General features: G+C 38.1%; 1 protein-coding gene across 1 annotated transcript in view; it reads right to left on the reverse strand.

The window, feature by feature from the left end:
- Positions 1 to 5346: 5346 nt before the first annotated feature.
- The window catches only part of LOC124170790 (ceramide phosphoethanolamine synthase-like), a 30025-nt gene continuing 19652 nt past the window's right edge, over positions 5347 to 15719 (reverse strand). The window contains exons 2-6 of the mRNA XM_046549753.1: positions 14203 to 14381; positions 13416 to 13562; positions 10368 to 10952; positions 7740 to 7862; positions 5347 to 5945 (exon numbers count right to left, since the gene is read on the reverse strand). Coding sequence (XP_046405709.1) covers positions 5823 to 5945; positions 7740 to 7862; positions 10368 to 10952; positions 13416 to 13562; positions 14203 to 14304 — 1080 coding nt within the window. The 5' untranslated portion in view covers positions 14305 to 14381 and the 3' untranslated portion in view covers positions 5347 to 5822. The remainder of the gene's footprint in view (positions 5946 to 7739; positions 7863 to 10367; positions 10953 to 13415; positions 13563 to 14202; positions 14382 to 15719) is intronic.

The raw sequence follows: 15719 nt of genomic DNA on the forward strand, positions 1-15719 counted from the left end.
CTCCATTCAGCACTCGCCTCACCCACTCTGAGGCTTTCCTCTTCTTCGAAATAAAAAAAAGGTCACAGCTCGCGCAGGGATCATATTACGAAGACCTTAGCTTCGAAAAAATACCAAGTTACACGAGAACAATAGAAATGTGTTTCGGGCCCTCCCTTTTCTCCCCCACTGACCATTTTTTTTCCTACCAGCTTCCAAGTTCCCCATTTCTGCGGAGGTCAACCGCTGCATGAGTCATCTATTAGCACAAAAGGTGTCTAAGAATGACTTTCGTTAATTGATGTTACACCTTTATTGAATTGAAATATTAGTAATGTGCGCGTACTTTCAAAAAGAATAAGACCAAACACGACGTATTTCTGAGTTTATTTAAGCATTTTACGCAAAGAAATAAATGTCAAAATACGACGGAGACTTAGCATTCTGGCGAAACTCGATATGAGCAGCAGAGCTTCTCGGAAGTTGATGCGGTATTTTTTTCCGAAAGCATATATCAAGTTACAATTAATGAGTGGTGCTATAAATCTTTATTGTTACAGTCCCAGACAAAGGGATATTTTCTCAGAATATTTGGTTTCTCCCTGATAGCAATTCCAATCTATCTTCTTATCTCGTGAGAACTCCCAAAGATGGACTGAAAATAATTGAAGAAGATCCGGTGGAATAGAGCTTGTATTTTGCAAAATGCCTCAGATTGTCAGCTAGCACTTGGCAGCAGAAGTGGGGGTAAAGCGATGTTAGTTGAATTAATGATATGCCCAATTGTTTCCATGAAATTAAAATATTCATTAATCAGCTAAATTCCTGTTCGAATCATTTAAAGGAAATCAAAATTACTCCCCAAAATCTTGTGTTGCCTGCTGCATAGGCAACCGAGTCAAACATACCAGCATTCATAATTTAGTATTCGAGGTATTCGAAATTCGAGGTATTCGAATATTCGAGCAATGATTTAATATTCGAATTCGATATTCGAATTCGAGAAATCTGCTATTCGACCCATCTCTAGTATATTTACACTGAGTATGTTGTAAATAAAGCAACTAATGAAAACGTAAAATTTTTAAAATTACAAAAAAAACTTTCGCTTTAGTGATGTTTGTTTTATCACACCCCTTATATATGCTTCACGATAGACGTGAGCGTTGTAGGGCCCCACTGAGTTCGGCGATTGCCGACGAGCTGACCCGCCAGAGCTGCTGCTAAACGACATCAATCAAATATAACCAGAAGTTCTCTTTTTAATAGGCATGGAACAAATTTTACCCTTTCTAATCCAGAGTCGTATATGGGAGAAATTAAATTTCAAGACTTCTCATTTTAAAAAAGAAAAATTTTTCTACTAAATGATAATTATTTCGGCAGCTATATATTTCACCATTAAACTTAGCAATCTTAAAGAGCACGTAGTTTTAATATTTCCTGAACATAGATGGTGCTACTTAGAAACAACATTGGGTCATAAAGGGTTATACCTCCTACCTTGGGTGCAGGAATCATGTTTTCATGTCCGGATTGGCTTTTTGGGCATTGACCAACTGTCATGCGTTAAGTTTCACCTTTGAATTTTCAGACCTTTCAGTGTTCTATACAATGGAGAACTATCTATTAGTCTTGAGAAGACAAGAAAGGAAGCGTTCTAAATGTGGTGCTACCGAAGTATAATGAAGATAAAACGCAACGATCCATTGAGTAATGAGTGCTAAGGAGAGTTGGAGAAAAGAGAAGTCTCCTAAAAACTTATAAGGAGAGGACGGGAAAACTTAGTTGGCCTCATTCTCAAGTACTATGGCCTGATAACAACAATCGTGTAGGGACACGTGAAAGGGGTGAAGGGCAAGGGACGGCCCCGATTGAGTTACATAGGACAGGTTTAAATGGATTTAAAAGAAAAGAAATACGTAGCTCTGAAAAGGCTAGCGGATAGGAGAGCGGAATGGAGAGTTGCTTTAAACCAAAGCCTAGGATTGTTGACTCATGAAGATGACTATGAAAAAATTGAAATTGCCAGTTTGCTTCATGGTTTTATTCCGTTAAGCCCTCTCTATGATCTTTATCATTCCACGATCTAGAGTTTACTCTCCACATTCGTTAAATTGAAATCTGGCCACACTGTATCCACCTAACTAGGCAAGTGGTGTGACAGATGAGGAAGATAAAGAGAGATGATAGCGAATTAAGAGATGAGTCACTTGTTCTAGTTCAAAGTCCTTCACATATAATCAAGAATTTATGGCGTACAGCTGGGGGGCCCGAAGTGGAATCCCCGTCCGGAAGAAAACAATTGAACTATCGATAAGTGCTCTTCTTCATCATCAGTTTGGATCTTCTGTGTTGGTCAAAACCGTGGGCGGAGTTCAGAGTTTTGTGCTGGTGGGGTCAGCAATCTTGCTGGGGGTTTAGGGGGTATGGAATACCCCCAGTGAAACGGGGGTGTTCCCGGGGCCCTGTCCTGGTAAATTTGTTTGAGTCAGCCTCTAAAAACAGCATTTTAAGTACAAAGACTAAATTTTTTTATCTTATTTAAACTTTTGATGTTTTTGCTTTCATTGCACTTAAATTTACAGGTGTCGTACTTTTTTTTCGGACAAATTACCGTTCATAAGGCGTTTTGGGGTAGGCTCCCCCTGACCCCCCAAAAACTCCGCCCAAGGTCACAACAGCCATCAATATCCATAGGCATGTATTAAGATCATGCCGTGGCACCCTGGCGCGGTCTTCTTGGCACGCCATAGTGACCTTGAAAACCCAAACAATCAAGTGTGAATATCAGAAAACTAGAAATATTTAAACTATCAGATAAATTCTACAAACACTAGTCGGACTAAAACAATATTTATGCACCATGTAATGTAATTCACGGTGAAATTTTTATCTAATTATTTCGGCACGTTGGTTTACAGAGAAATGACGTGAAAAATTTATGCCAAATTTTCTATTTATTGTTTCATATACATAAGGGAATTTGTTTCGTATTCATTCGTACAAGAGACTGACTTGAAAGAGGGACAGCGATGAAAGGTGCTATTAATAAATAATACTAACTTGTTGGAGATTCATTTATCCAAATGGTTTACGAACATCACAGGTGAAATTTAATGAGATGTGTTATTTTTGTAAATCATCTTTTAAAGACCGCCATTTATGAGTCAAAATTAAGTGAGAGGTCAAAATTAAATCAATCCGATATTTTCTGGGCGGGAAGTAAGTTGCAAGTGATAAAAAGAGAATTGTCTTATTAGCGGTACGTAGGAAATGGAATACCAACTGGCAGTGCACATTTGCCGTCTACTGGCAACATCTTGTCTTTGGTATATTTTTATTTTTTACCATTTCAATTTTAAGACGAAATATAATGCGTGATTACCATAATTAGGAATCAAAATGTTCCACACCAGTTTTTCCACGATTAGCTTAATTTTATAATTTTTTTCTAAAGGATTTAAGAGGTCATCAAATAGTTCATTCTCTTTCTCTCCCATCCCCCTCAAGAATGATGGGTTTAAATTTGAACAAAAAGGCCAAAAATACATTAAAAATCGGAGGAAATATTTTTGTGCTCGGCAGAACTTGGTCTCGACAGGGAATTACCGATCACTTTCGATCGGTACTTAGATACTGATATCGTGCTTTCGACCGTGATGTCTTTGTTGTGGCATGAAACTTCGTTGTGGCATTTTTGACAATATTTTTCCATTCATGACACGGAGACGCCAGTAGGGCTCATGGAGAGACATAACCGAGTGTTGTTAAATGCTCTGCATTTTAGCTCACATTTTGAAGCAAGTTCTAATGTGCAGTGAAAACAGAACCATGGAAATTAACTCATATAGGCAACAAATGCATGATTATAATCAGAAAAAAATTATGGCTAAGCAATGTGACGAGTTATTTTATTTTGAAACCGTCCATTTCATGGCTTGAAGAATAATTTAATGTAACCAGAATATCTTCCATTTTAAAGAGTTTGATTTATTATCTTTGTATTTTCCATAACGACATCAGCATTGCTTCACATTCGCTCGGTTTCAACGTTGGCTTCAGCATTCAGTAGTGCTTATCCTTTCTTTAAAACGATGAAAATCGGCAATATAGAAGATTAAAATATGGTATCTTCATTCATACAATACAGTGAATGCCTTCACTGAAATACAGGGTGGAGAAATATTGTGTCACGAAATTTTAACCTTGGATAGCTGATGCGAGTAGAAACCAATATTACTAATTATGTTCAGGACGAGGGTAGACCTTTTTTAAACTCCAGAAACTTTGAGCCAGGCGCTCCGATTGGCCGCGAATTTGCCCTGTTGCCTGATGGCTTGGATACACCGTGATCATCGGCAGACAAAACATTCGTACTCATGAGTTGTCCAGAGCATCCGGCAACAGGAGAAACTCGCTGCCAATCGGAGCTCTTCTCTTAAAGTTTCTGCAGTTAAAAAATGGTGCATTTTCGACATAAACATCATTGGCAAATCTGGTTTCTATTGGCATCTGCTATCCACGGTAAAAATTTCGTGACTTAATTTTTTCCACCCGGTAAATTCTCTCAATAGGGTGGTTTCCGATTTTTTAAAATTGCCTTATTCGAAATATTATTAATCCTGGAGTACGTATTTCACGCTTTTAGATTTTTAAATGACGATATCTATTTTTAGCGATTGAATGAAAAGTGAAAATTTTCAAGTGCGCGATAACGTGACGGCCAACAAAGTAGGAATGCTGGGAAAAGCCCGTGTGACGTCATTCTGCTTCCGCTGCCGCCGTGTGAGGCACCTTGGTGCAAGGCTATGAGTGCCGCTGCGATGGAGGCTGCTAGCAGGTCGCAGAGTACCCTGCTACAAAGTAGCGCTTGGCTTAAATGAGGATTATTAATACCCACCAAACGAAGGAAACTTTCCGACCTAAGGCAATTTTAATAGGTGATTATTAAGAAATGTTTCCCTGAGCTCTGTGCCTCATGCATGCATTGGTAATCCCAGACGATGTAAAACTCCTGACTACTCGTATGGCATCTACGTCCCTGTGACGTCACGTGGAGTGACATCGCATGGGCGCCAATCTGCCCTTCTTAAAATGAGGTTAAAATTGACCATTAACACTCGTCTAAACTGGGATTTCTAAAACCAAATCATGTATAACGGTGGGTAACGAACCTCAATACCTTTCGTTTTCTTAGATGAAGGAAACTACCCTGTTCTCCGACGTGCTCTCCTTCACCAGGAAAGGGTTCCGTAAATATTCGAAGTTCTCACAACTCCTCAGAGGCCATAATTTTAAGTATTGATGCCTCAAACATACATATGCTTTTTTTCTACAAGAATTAACAAAATACGAAGAAAGTACGAGAAAAAGGTCATTATTTGCACAAAAAATATAGAATATATAAATAAATTTGTGGAACATAAACACCATCGCTGATAGTTTGAAAAAAAAGTCTTCCTATAATACGCCTGTCCATAATTTTTCATATTCACTTTAAATCACCATTGAAATAAAATGGCTCTTCCACATTCAAAAACCACACTCGCTATAAATGAACCACCAATACGAGTTTTGCACACACAGTGGTTATCCACAGCTCCGCACAAATATTCTTTCAAACAAATAGCCAATAAGTTAAATTGAAAACGTGAATTCACGAAAAAAACAAATCCATTTCCTAATATACACGCAAGTTCTGATCCTCTCACACGAAAGTTGCGCATCTCACTGAGTTAGGATTGTGGCATATAAATAAGTATATTGTTTTTGCCACCAAACCCAAGGTATCACAGCGAGGTTTCACTCAAGATCCTGAATTCACTGCAATTCACTGTCTGTCAATAGCCATTTAAGGCTGCCAAAGCCATAAGATTCGTCACGTGGTTAATATGTATCTGCGTCACAGCTGTCACACTTAGAATCACCAGGAAACCATAGAATTGGCTCCATCGGAGGAATTCCTGAAATAGAAAATAATTTCAAAATAAGAATCCACCACGAAAACAAAACACGAATAAAGACTTCTTCGATCTTATACGACCGACGCTGGTAAATGACTGATTTAAAAAAATCTCATTCAGTTGACAGAAATTTGGTGTATTGTGGTATCTGCAGAATACTACCGACAGCTTAACTTATTTGCGCCTTAAGACCTGGTTACACGATACATTAACACGTACGGGCTAATGTCTAATTGTATGAACGCGAGAATGAACGCCAAAATGCACCGTGTAACCACCCAACTTGTGCGAATGCACGCACAGAAAATAGGCGGATTATATTAAATTTAAATTAAACGTAATGATAACCGTATTATAAATCTTACCTATTTTTTTAGCGTCTGGGGGGTGGAGGGGCACGTGCCCCCGTGCCCTCCCCACTAATCCGCCTATGCGTTGATGTAAGATTCGTGAGAGTATCGCGTAACAAAACAAGACAATAAACGGCCAGTCGAAAGGGAGTGATGCGCCCTCTTAAACTATGTCCTTAGAAGAGTATTGTGATGGGATATATGATTCTGCACACAAACTAGGGCATGGTGTGAATGATCTGTGACTGTCACGAAGCAAAAAAGGAGAAACGGAGATTTTATCGACCCCCGAAATTCGTTCGGATTTTTCAAAAATGTCATGCACGACTCCGCTTTTTATTTAGTAAAAACCACGTGAATTCAAACGAAATCATTGGAAGAAATTATGATTTATTTATATCGTCATATTATTTTAACTACATAAACGTTCACAATAAAAATATATATTTTCCAATGAGATTTTATGAGACCTGTCATCACAAAAATGGCATACTGAACCCTTGGAACTTAGAAAAGACGTATCCTCCTGAAGCTATTGACTAGGTACTTGATGAGTCTGTGAGGATTTGGATTGGTAAAGAGATGATACCAAATGAGGTCACTGAAAGGTTGAAGGGTTTTGAGGCCAGTAATGGAGAGGCTCAGCAACCGAAAAGAATGCTCAGTTATTTGGGATGGGGAGGAATTGTGTCGAAGAATTGAACGTATGAAAGAAAGCAAAATCTTGCGACAAATACAGTTAAAGGTATTCCTTCTTCAGCAAAAACTTCTTGACCGGGAGGAAAATTCTCGTAATGCATTAATTTAAACGTTAAACACGATACATAACATCCAAGGCATATAGAATGTTGGCTTTCATTTGCCGTGCATTTAAGGATTTTAAAAATATCCACTGTCTAAGGTTATTATATATGTCTCTTGTCAGATCAATATTAGAGTACTGTTCAATAGTGTGGAATCAATTTCATGCGAAATATGAATCATCCGTGGAGAGGATCCAACAAAAATTTTTAGGGTTTGCTTCAGAAAGAAAGGAAAATATGACGGTGTAATCAATTACTTAAACCTGAATAGTCTTCGATGTAGAAGAAAACATTGGTGTTATATTTAAATTAATTTGTTTAATGTGCCTCATCTACTGAATAATTACTCTTTTTACATGCCACTATAATGAGAAATGCAAATGAAATCTCATGGGAAATTGACTTTTTTTGCCTCCTCTTCAGGACCCTTCAAAAGATATGTGAGAAGCAATATTCCTTGATTGTTTTGCCCTTTTTATGTAATGTAATATCTATATTATTATTTAAAATTTTGAATACTTGTAATCAATGTACAAAGATGTAAAGGGTTTTTCAATTAACCCGTTAAATAAATAAACATATCATTATTATTATTATTATTAGAAATAAATGACAAGGAGCAAAAGACAATGATTCCTTACCCAAAGTCTGTCGATGAAGATAGAAATGAGGATCATTTCTAACAATGCATGAGGGTTGCACAATCTCCAGCACCATATAATTATCCAAAGTGATTGGGACTTGAAGATTTCAATCTGAAGCGCCTGAAATAATTCAAGGTAAAAATTAGGATGTTGTCACAGCGTTTAACAGAGTATGCGTGGGGAATCTTACCCGGTGAGAGACTCGAAAAATTTTCACTGTCACTAAAGGAAAATATCTTGTATTTAAGAATGTATTCAATATTTTCAACAATATCCCAAATCTTGGCCATCTCTTCTCTGTATTTCATCTGCTCCATTTTCCCAACGTATCGATTGCCAACTTAGCCATTGTCTTCAGGAGTTTGGACCCTATCGAACATGGCCAAGATGACGATCGAAATGTTGAAATAAGGAGACCCGATCAACCAGTGCTAAACCTGATAAGAGTTCACCCACGCCGAGGGAAGCTCCAGTTTTAAATTCAGTTCAAAAGGATTATTCATATTTTAGTTTTGTTATTTTTATCTATTTTGCAACTATCTGTATTTTTGCGATTCAATCGGTGTTCTAAATATCGAAAGTGGTCACTTTGATGATGGAATATCTTCTAGGCTGGAAAAGCTGTGAACTTATTCATCCGGTAAACTGTCACACCCATTGAAAGTGTCTATTCTTAGCCTTCCTCATCTACTTTCTTTCCCGAATCTGTCTCCTCTGCGTCTCTTGCTGGTCCATCCCCTCACTCTTGTTCACCCCACTCCATATCCAATCATTTTAATGACCGTCCCACAGTGCCAAATTACGCCGGAATCCTAGCCGAGATCCAAAAATTGCAATCACGCCTACAAAATCGAATACAAATTCAAGAAATTGATAATATGTAACGGAAAATTGTGGCAATGAAAATAATGTCGATTATGCATTTATTATGTGCTTAAATATTAGCTTAAAACTTACTTTAACTCTCATGCAGGACGAAAAAAGAGAGAAGACAGAAAGTATGGTCGCATAAGATACGAAGTAGTCTATTTTTACCAAATTTTCAGTAGAAATGAATGCTTTATGCGTCAATTGCTTGTAAATTAGGATTTAATCACTAATATTTTGAACGGAGAGGAATATCGGCTTTAGTTTAAACTCGAAATTATTCATATTCGTGATATAAGAAAATAAAGGAAAAGAGTGATAAAAAATGCCCAAAACATGGAAAATGTCGAACAATGCATTACCTAACTACGATAATCAGTGGCGGATACAGATGAGACGCAGGTGGCGCGCGCCCCCCCCCCCTTGCGGGTCCGCCTGTATTGCCGAACATTGCAAAACCATAATTGTAACTTTTTTATATCACAAGATGGCATTGTCTTTTACATGTTTATAATCACTTTAAATAAATTTTCATATACTTTGCTTGTGATTTGATCATCTTTTATTAAGATAAAAGGAAAGACAACTCAAGATATGTTGCGCCCCCCCTTGAGTTTTTTCTGTATCCGCCACTGACGTTAATTACTTATATCCAAATAAAATTGCATGAAATACTCGTAAAATTTGCAACACCGCAAACTGATTTCGCAGTCTTCATGAAGAAAGAAGATTTCACTTTAGATTTTTGCACCTATAATGAAATAATAGGAAACCACGGTAAAAATTAGTCTTTGACGCATAAAATCTTTGCAATCGATTGAATAACTGATAAATTTATCGTATGAATTGAATCAATCCGAGACATTGAAATACACATTTTCCCGAGTCTTCATCTTTGCCCAACTCGCCAATGTTAGGTTAAGTAGGACCAGAATCTCTTTTGGGCGACATTTCCGTTTCCTTTCAGTTAAGCAGTTCCTATAGTCTGGAAACAGGGATTCGAGGAGATTAGAAGCTGGTGAAATCTCTCTTCCGTGGTCACCTCGCGCAAATATTTTTGGGAATATACTTTCGATAAGTTACTTGATAAGTATTTTATCTTTGCAAATTATGGATGACATTATTTTCTGCAATGGATTCCGGAGATACTTTTTCATATATATAAACCTCATTCCGTGCGAGACACCTATAAGGTATTTTGAAAGGGGTGGATGAGCAACAACATGCAGCATCCAATTTTTAGGACAACATATGCATCTTCATGATTGTGAAAAAATAATCTTAATGAAAATAACTCCTAAACATACACGCAGCTGATGTGAGCTCCCTTTTAGCATGCATCGCTGCATGCAACTCCTGACTATGGCACAGTGGCGGATCCAAAGAGGGGCTAGGGGGGCCCTCCTGGGGTATTCAAATTTACACGTGATAGACATGTATTGTTGTGTTGCATAAATTATGTTCGGACCCCCATTACTCCTGGGAGGTTACCCCCCAGGGCTCCCACCTAGCCCCCCCTTGTCCCTATCCTGGATCCGCCACTGCTATAACACAAATACTCTTACTTAGATATTTTTTATCGTTATAAATGATAATAAGTCTTTCTCTGCATAGTAATCAACAAACAAAGAGTTTATAGATAAAGAACGAAGGTCCTGCAATTTTCAAAGATGGAAAAGGTGCAGTGCATATGCAGAAAGAATAGATAAATTAAAAATGGGAAACCTGATGATAAATGGATGCATTTACTATTCTCACCCTTTGTCCTTCCGTCAACGGCTCAATTTCCAGGAGCGAATGGTATGCATCGAGGGTGCGGTTCCAGAACAAGGACCCCAGCGTCATCTGCAGGGCTGAGCAAATGATCATGAACACCACTCTCTTCTTATGGATAAGGTTGACCGCGTGCGGAAGGACCCCGGGAGCTCCGTCCCCACCACGTTCTTGGGAGTCCTTCGAAGGGTGCGAGAACGGGAGCAGCAGAAGCGGGACCGCCGAGTAGCCTCCCTTCGTCCGACTGCCGAGAGATGGCAGGTTGGACGTGAGGTACACCAAAATGCCAACGTAGAGGGCGATGGAGCCGAAGGTGTCGCAGATGCCGTCGACGAAGAAGCCCGCTGACCCGATGTCCAGGTGGATCATGTTGTGTCGTGCTCGTGACCTCGCGACTGCACCGTCCAGGGCGTCCAGGTATGAGCGCACCTCAAAGAGAAGGACCCCCGCCTGGCGTACTGCTAGGCGGTCGCTCCAAACCAGTGTCATACCACACGCGGCCACGAACACGTGGCTCACGCTGATCATGTTGGGAGTGATGGATGGGAACACGTTGCTGAAGTTCGTCGCCTGCAAGAAAGACACATTTCGTGAAAACGGCTGAAGAGAATTTGGTGAGACGTCTTCCTGAAAGGGCGTGGAAGGAAAGATTTCTATTCCTTGGGGCCTTATCGTCGAGGTCTCCTCGGACTCTAAGGGATGCTGCCTCTTCAAATTCCCTACAACTGTTTACTGTCCCACGTGTCACTAACTCAGTGCTTCAACTCGAAGGTTATTTGCAACAGGAGAGGATAAAGCTCTATGCTGTAGATGTGTAATTCACAAGTTTAGGATAAGGAGGCAAATTTATTTCCCTCGGTCACCTCGTGCTTCGAGGATGTATTTTTTTTATTCTCGCTTTCGCTCATTTTCTTTCGTTTTTACCTCCCAAGGCCGCAGGCCATTTCCGGTCACACTCCCAGCTCTCATAATTTTTTTGGAATCCTATGACGCAACACCGTATCTCCCTCCGTACCTAAGATAACAATTCACGGAATAGTGTAATGGCATGATTTGGCCAAAGTTAAGAGTGCTCCGATCGATCTGAAAATTGGTTTCTCGACGTATCACGTGATACAGATTCGAAGACATTTTTGAAAAACGATTTTTTAACACCCAAATGCCCCCAAAAAGAAGAGGCATAGAGGCAGTTGTAATAGAGAGAAAATTTAGACAGTTTTTCTTAGGGATTAATCGGTTATAAGGCCTGGTTACACGGTACATTAACAGGTACAAGCTAATGCACGTTTGCGTGAATGATTTTTGTGGACCGGAACGGAACATGTACGAATGCATGAACTAAATTAGAACAGGCTCTATTTTCTGTGCATGCATTCGCACAAGTTGGGTGGTTACACGGTGCATTTTGGCGTTCATTCTCGCGTTCATACAATTAGACATTAACCCGTACGTGTTCATGTATCGTGTAACCAGGCCTTTAGAGGGGGTTAATATATGATTTATTGTCGTATCTCGTCTCGTTCACCCCAAACATTTGTATGAATCAGTCAGTGGTCGGACTTTGGTTTTATAGTATATAAATGCCTGAGAGTTTTTCCTGGGATTTGAAACAGGGACTCTTCAGCGGGCAAGCGCTCTATTCTTCCACTAGGCTTGTGCAACACCGGTCGCATTAGATGGCGACAGCGTCCAGAGGTATTTTTATTTCGTTCGACAGCGCGCCGAGTCCATACCGTCGGTCTTCATGGAGCGAATTGTGTGCAATTTTTTTTGTGCAACTTTTCATCGCTGAAAAGTTTTTTTGCTAAATTTCTCCCACTATACTAATCCCTTATTAAATTGTTAATAAAAACGGAATTATATCACCATATTCTAGCTTGAGGTAGATGTTTGAACACCCAGGAAGAGATAAGTCGCTCCACTTTTTTAAAATAAAATTTGAATATAATTTCAACCGTTTGTTAAATTTGGATTTCTTCTTTCGTAAATAAAGCTGAGAGGTTAAAACTAACCCCTTATCTTTCAACGTCAATATCTTTCGACAGTCCTATTCATTGGGCTAACTTCATAGTAGTTTCGTATTCCACACTGCGAGTAGCTGACAGCAGATCAAAGTGGGAAAAATTTGGATTCACCCTTTTCCAAATTCCATCAGAATTAAAAACAAAAGTTTACAAAGAAGCGTTTTCGAATCCACACTCCTGGAATCCGTGGGCACTTAGCGGAGACAGTACTATGAGCACCAGGGCCTGACTAGTTCTTGCCTTGGGCTTGAGCCCACTACTGATTTCATTGGCAGTAATATAAAAACAAAATGAATACAAAAATAGCAATAATACCATTGAATCCACAGAGCCACTTATTTAATGTAATACATAATATTATCACATGTGAAATGTCATATCCGTTAAAATTATTGGAGTCCTACTCACTACATGAGAAAAATATGACCAGAGGCAAATTAAAGTCACCCAGATTATCGATATCTTAGGTTCGGTAGGAGAGAATTAATCAGAGCTAATTAAATATCGTAATGTTGAGTACCTATTTGGTTTTTGGTCAAAGAGTATCTAATCATTTCCCAGAGTTACACGCACGGGCTAGATTTAACTCATGGCCCGTGTGAAATCAGGGAATTTCCGCAGAAGCCTAAGTAACAACAGTGGAAGTTTTTTAAATATTCTATTTATGGTGGATTTGACTAATTATTATTATATCCCACGGGTATTGGTGGGTGGCCCATAGCCAGAAAAATATTTTGGGGGTTCGAGCCTTCATAGGTAGCTAGATATGAAAACTAAATTCATGCAAGAAATAGCAATAATAGCACTGAATCCACAGTCCCAATTACTTATTATATTATAAAATATTATATCGTCTGAAATATCATATCCGTGAAAATTATTTGAGCCTTTTTCACTGCATGAGAAAAGTATGATCGGAAGCAAATCAAAGTCACCGAGGGAAAATCCAATTTAAAATACTGAAGCAGGAAGGAGACATGAAAAATTGGATATTGCAGGCCCTACTTACCTCAATGAACATCACAGCCAATGGCACATGAATGTAATGATTCGGGGGATCTAGTAGCAACGTCTTCATGGCAATTTGAGATATAGGTGACAGGTGGTATTCTCCATTTGGTGACTCTGTCGCCTTATTCGAAGAGAAGGTAAAACTCTGAAAGACAGCATAGTACATGGTCGTAAATTTTAAGCCACTTGAGAACAATTCATCTCTAGTTACACTTTATAACACACTGCTCGTCATTTTAAAATTGTTATTTCCTGCTTTCCTATGCCAAAATAGTTTATGCAATCCCCATTTTATCTTCAAATTTTTACTTTTGCGCCCAGGAAAACGATTTTTACCTATATTTTTCACACCCCAATTAGTTGCATATTTGCTTGAATATATATTTATTTATACATTTACATATATATTGCTTTTAAATTATTTTAAAAAATCACAAACAAAAAATTTCCATTTCATAAATACCACTAACGAAATGAAAAAATACCAACTATACAGTACGATGTATCTACACACCGGGAAAAATACTATAAGAAAAGAAAAGATCCAAGGATAGAAAAAAATAAGATATATTTAGCACCATGCACTAACAAGCTGGATTGAAAAATCTTACCAATCGCACCAAATCACTTGAGATAGCAGTGAAAAGAAAACAGAGGCAGTAAAGGTTAGAATAATTGTTTAGAACTTCTCTCATCAAATCTTATCCAAAGCAATGCTTTAGCTTTCATGGCTGCTTCATACTACTCCATAGTATAGGATCCAGGTGATAACTTATTTGTCTTACCTGGAGTCGATTATAGAGTGAAACATCCATGACGAAAAAATAAATTAGAATTAGCGCTGCAGTCAGCTGTAGCCATCTGCTTTCCCTTATATTTAAGGCCATCTTATGAGTAACGGCGACAGATCAATCTCTCATCTTATTCCTCCGTGAAGTATTTCTCTAGCTGTTATTTCACACATCTGAAAAGAACAGAATATGAATATACTAAAAAATTTACACCTTAGAAAAACAACTAACATATACGCGGTCATAGGTAGATATTTTTACTTACAAAAAGCGAGGACATAGACATTATCACAAAAGAGCGTAAGGCTCGCATTTTAAAATTATACTTTATCTATATTTTTAAAATCTCCACTGTGTTAAAGATAAGTAGGAATGAAATTAAAGGTGCTTTTTCACTTTGCATAATGCGGACACATTTTGTAAGCGATTACGCTGTTATTTAACTGCACCCTTCATGATTGACATTCGTTTTCTATACGAAGGCAATGGCTGACGCCTGTTGTGCATTCTAAATCAGGAACTTAACCAAGCATAGCCGAGGAGTATAAATAAAAAAGTATGTACGTGGGGACAAAGTTATGCGTTTTAATAAATGAGCTTTCAAAAGGGGATAAAAACTAGAGCTCAATGAAGACTAATTATTTCTTTCCTCAAATGTATGTACGTGTTTGATTTTCTCATAAATATTTCGTTTTAAGTAGATTTTCTCTATTGAATTACAAAATGGAAAGTATAGCTATTTTTAAGGTCAATGAAATAATTTACTGAGGTATTATAATTGCTGATATATGTACTACATAATGTAAAACCATGAGATAAATTTTATTAGCACTCGTCTTTAAATAAAATTGGGTGGAGCTGATAATTAGCTGAAATGAAATTAGGGTCGCATTCGTATTCCGAACATTATATTGCCATCAAAAAGCTTCGAATAAAGGTCCTCTTATTGGTATTGCTTTATATTGGTTTAACGTGGCATTCAGTATTGAATAATTAGTGAAAAAGTTAAGGAATCCACTCTCAATTGTTATAATAATCTCTATGTCCTAACAGTTGCGGAAGGGACGCATCATCATTTTAATATGTTTAACTTAACGGCATCTACGATGCATATGTCATCCTCTGCGCCATATTTCACATAGATAACTTCCAAGATAAAACTCTATTATGAAAGAAAAATCATGACAAAGGATCTAGCATTCTAATAGCTAAAATATTGCCATTGATTTCGAATCTACAGGCTTGTCCAGGAATTGATAAGAAACATTATCGAAGAATAGAAAAAAAGGTATCTTGGTATCCGCCCTACTCCATTCCGTGGGGAAGGTCCGGCGGCACGATTGATGAAAAACTGCTCTATCATTCACAGGTGGAACCTAGTACGCACTCATTCCAATTTTTTATTTCCTTTACAAATGAACTAAATGAGGCAAAAATGTTTACACTAGTAAAAAAACTTGTGTTATATCATTACTAATGAATAAAGAGCTTAGCGTAAAAAAATAGCACCA

This window comes from Ischnura elegans, chromosome X, assembly GCF_921293095.1.
Source record: "Ischnura elegans chromosome X, ioIscEleg1.1, whole genome shotgun sequence".
Classification (NCBI taxonomy): domain Eukaryota; kingdom Metazoa; phylum Arthropoda; class Insecta; order Odonata; family Coenagrionidae; genus Ischnura; species Ischnura elegans.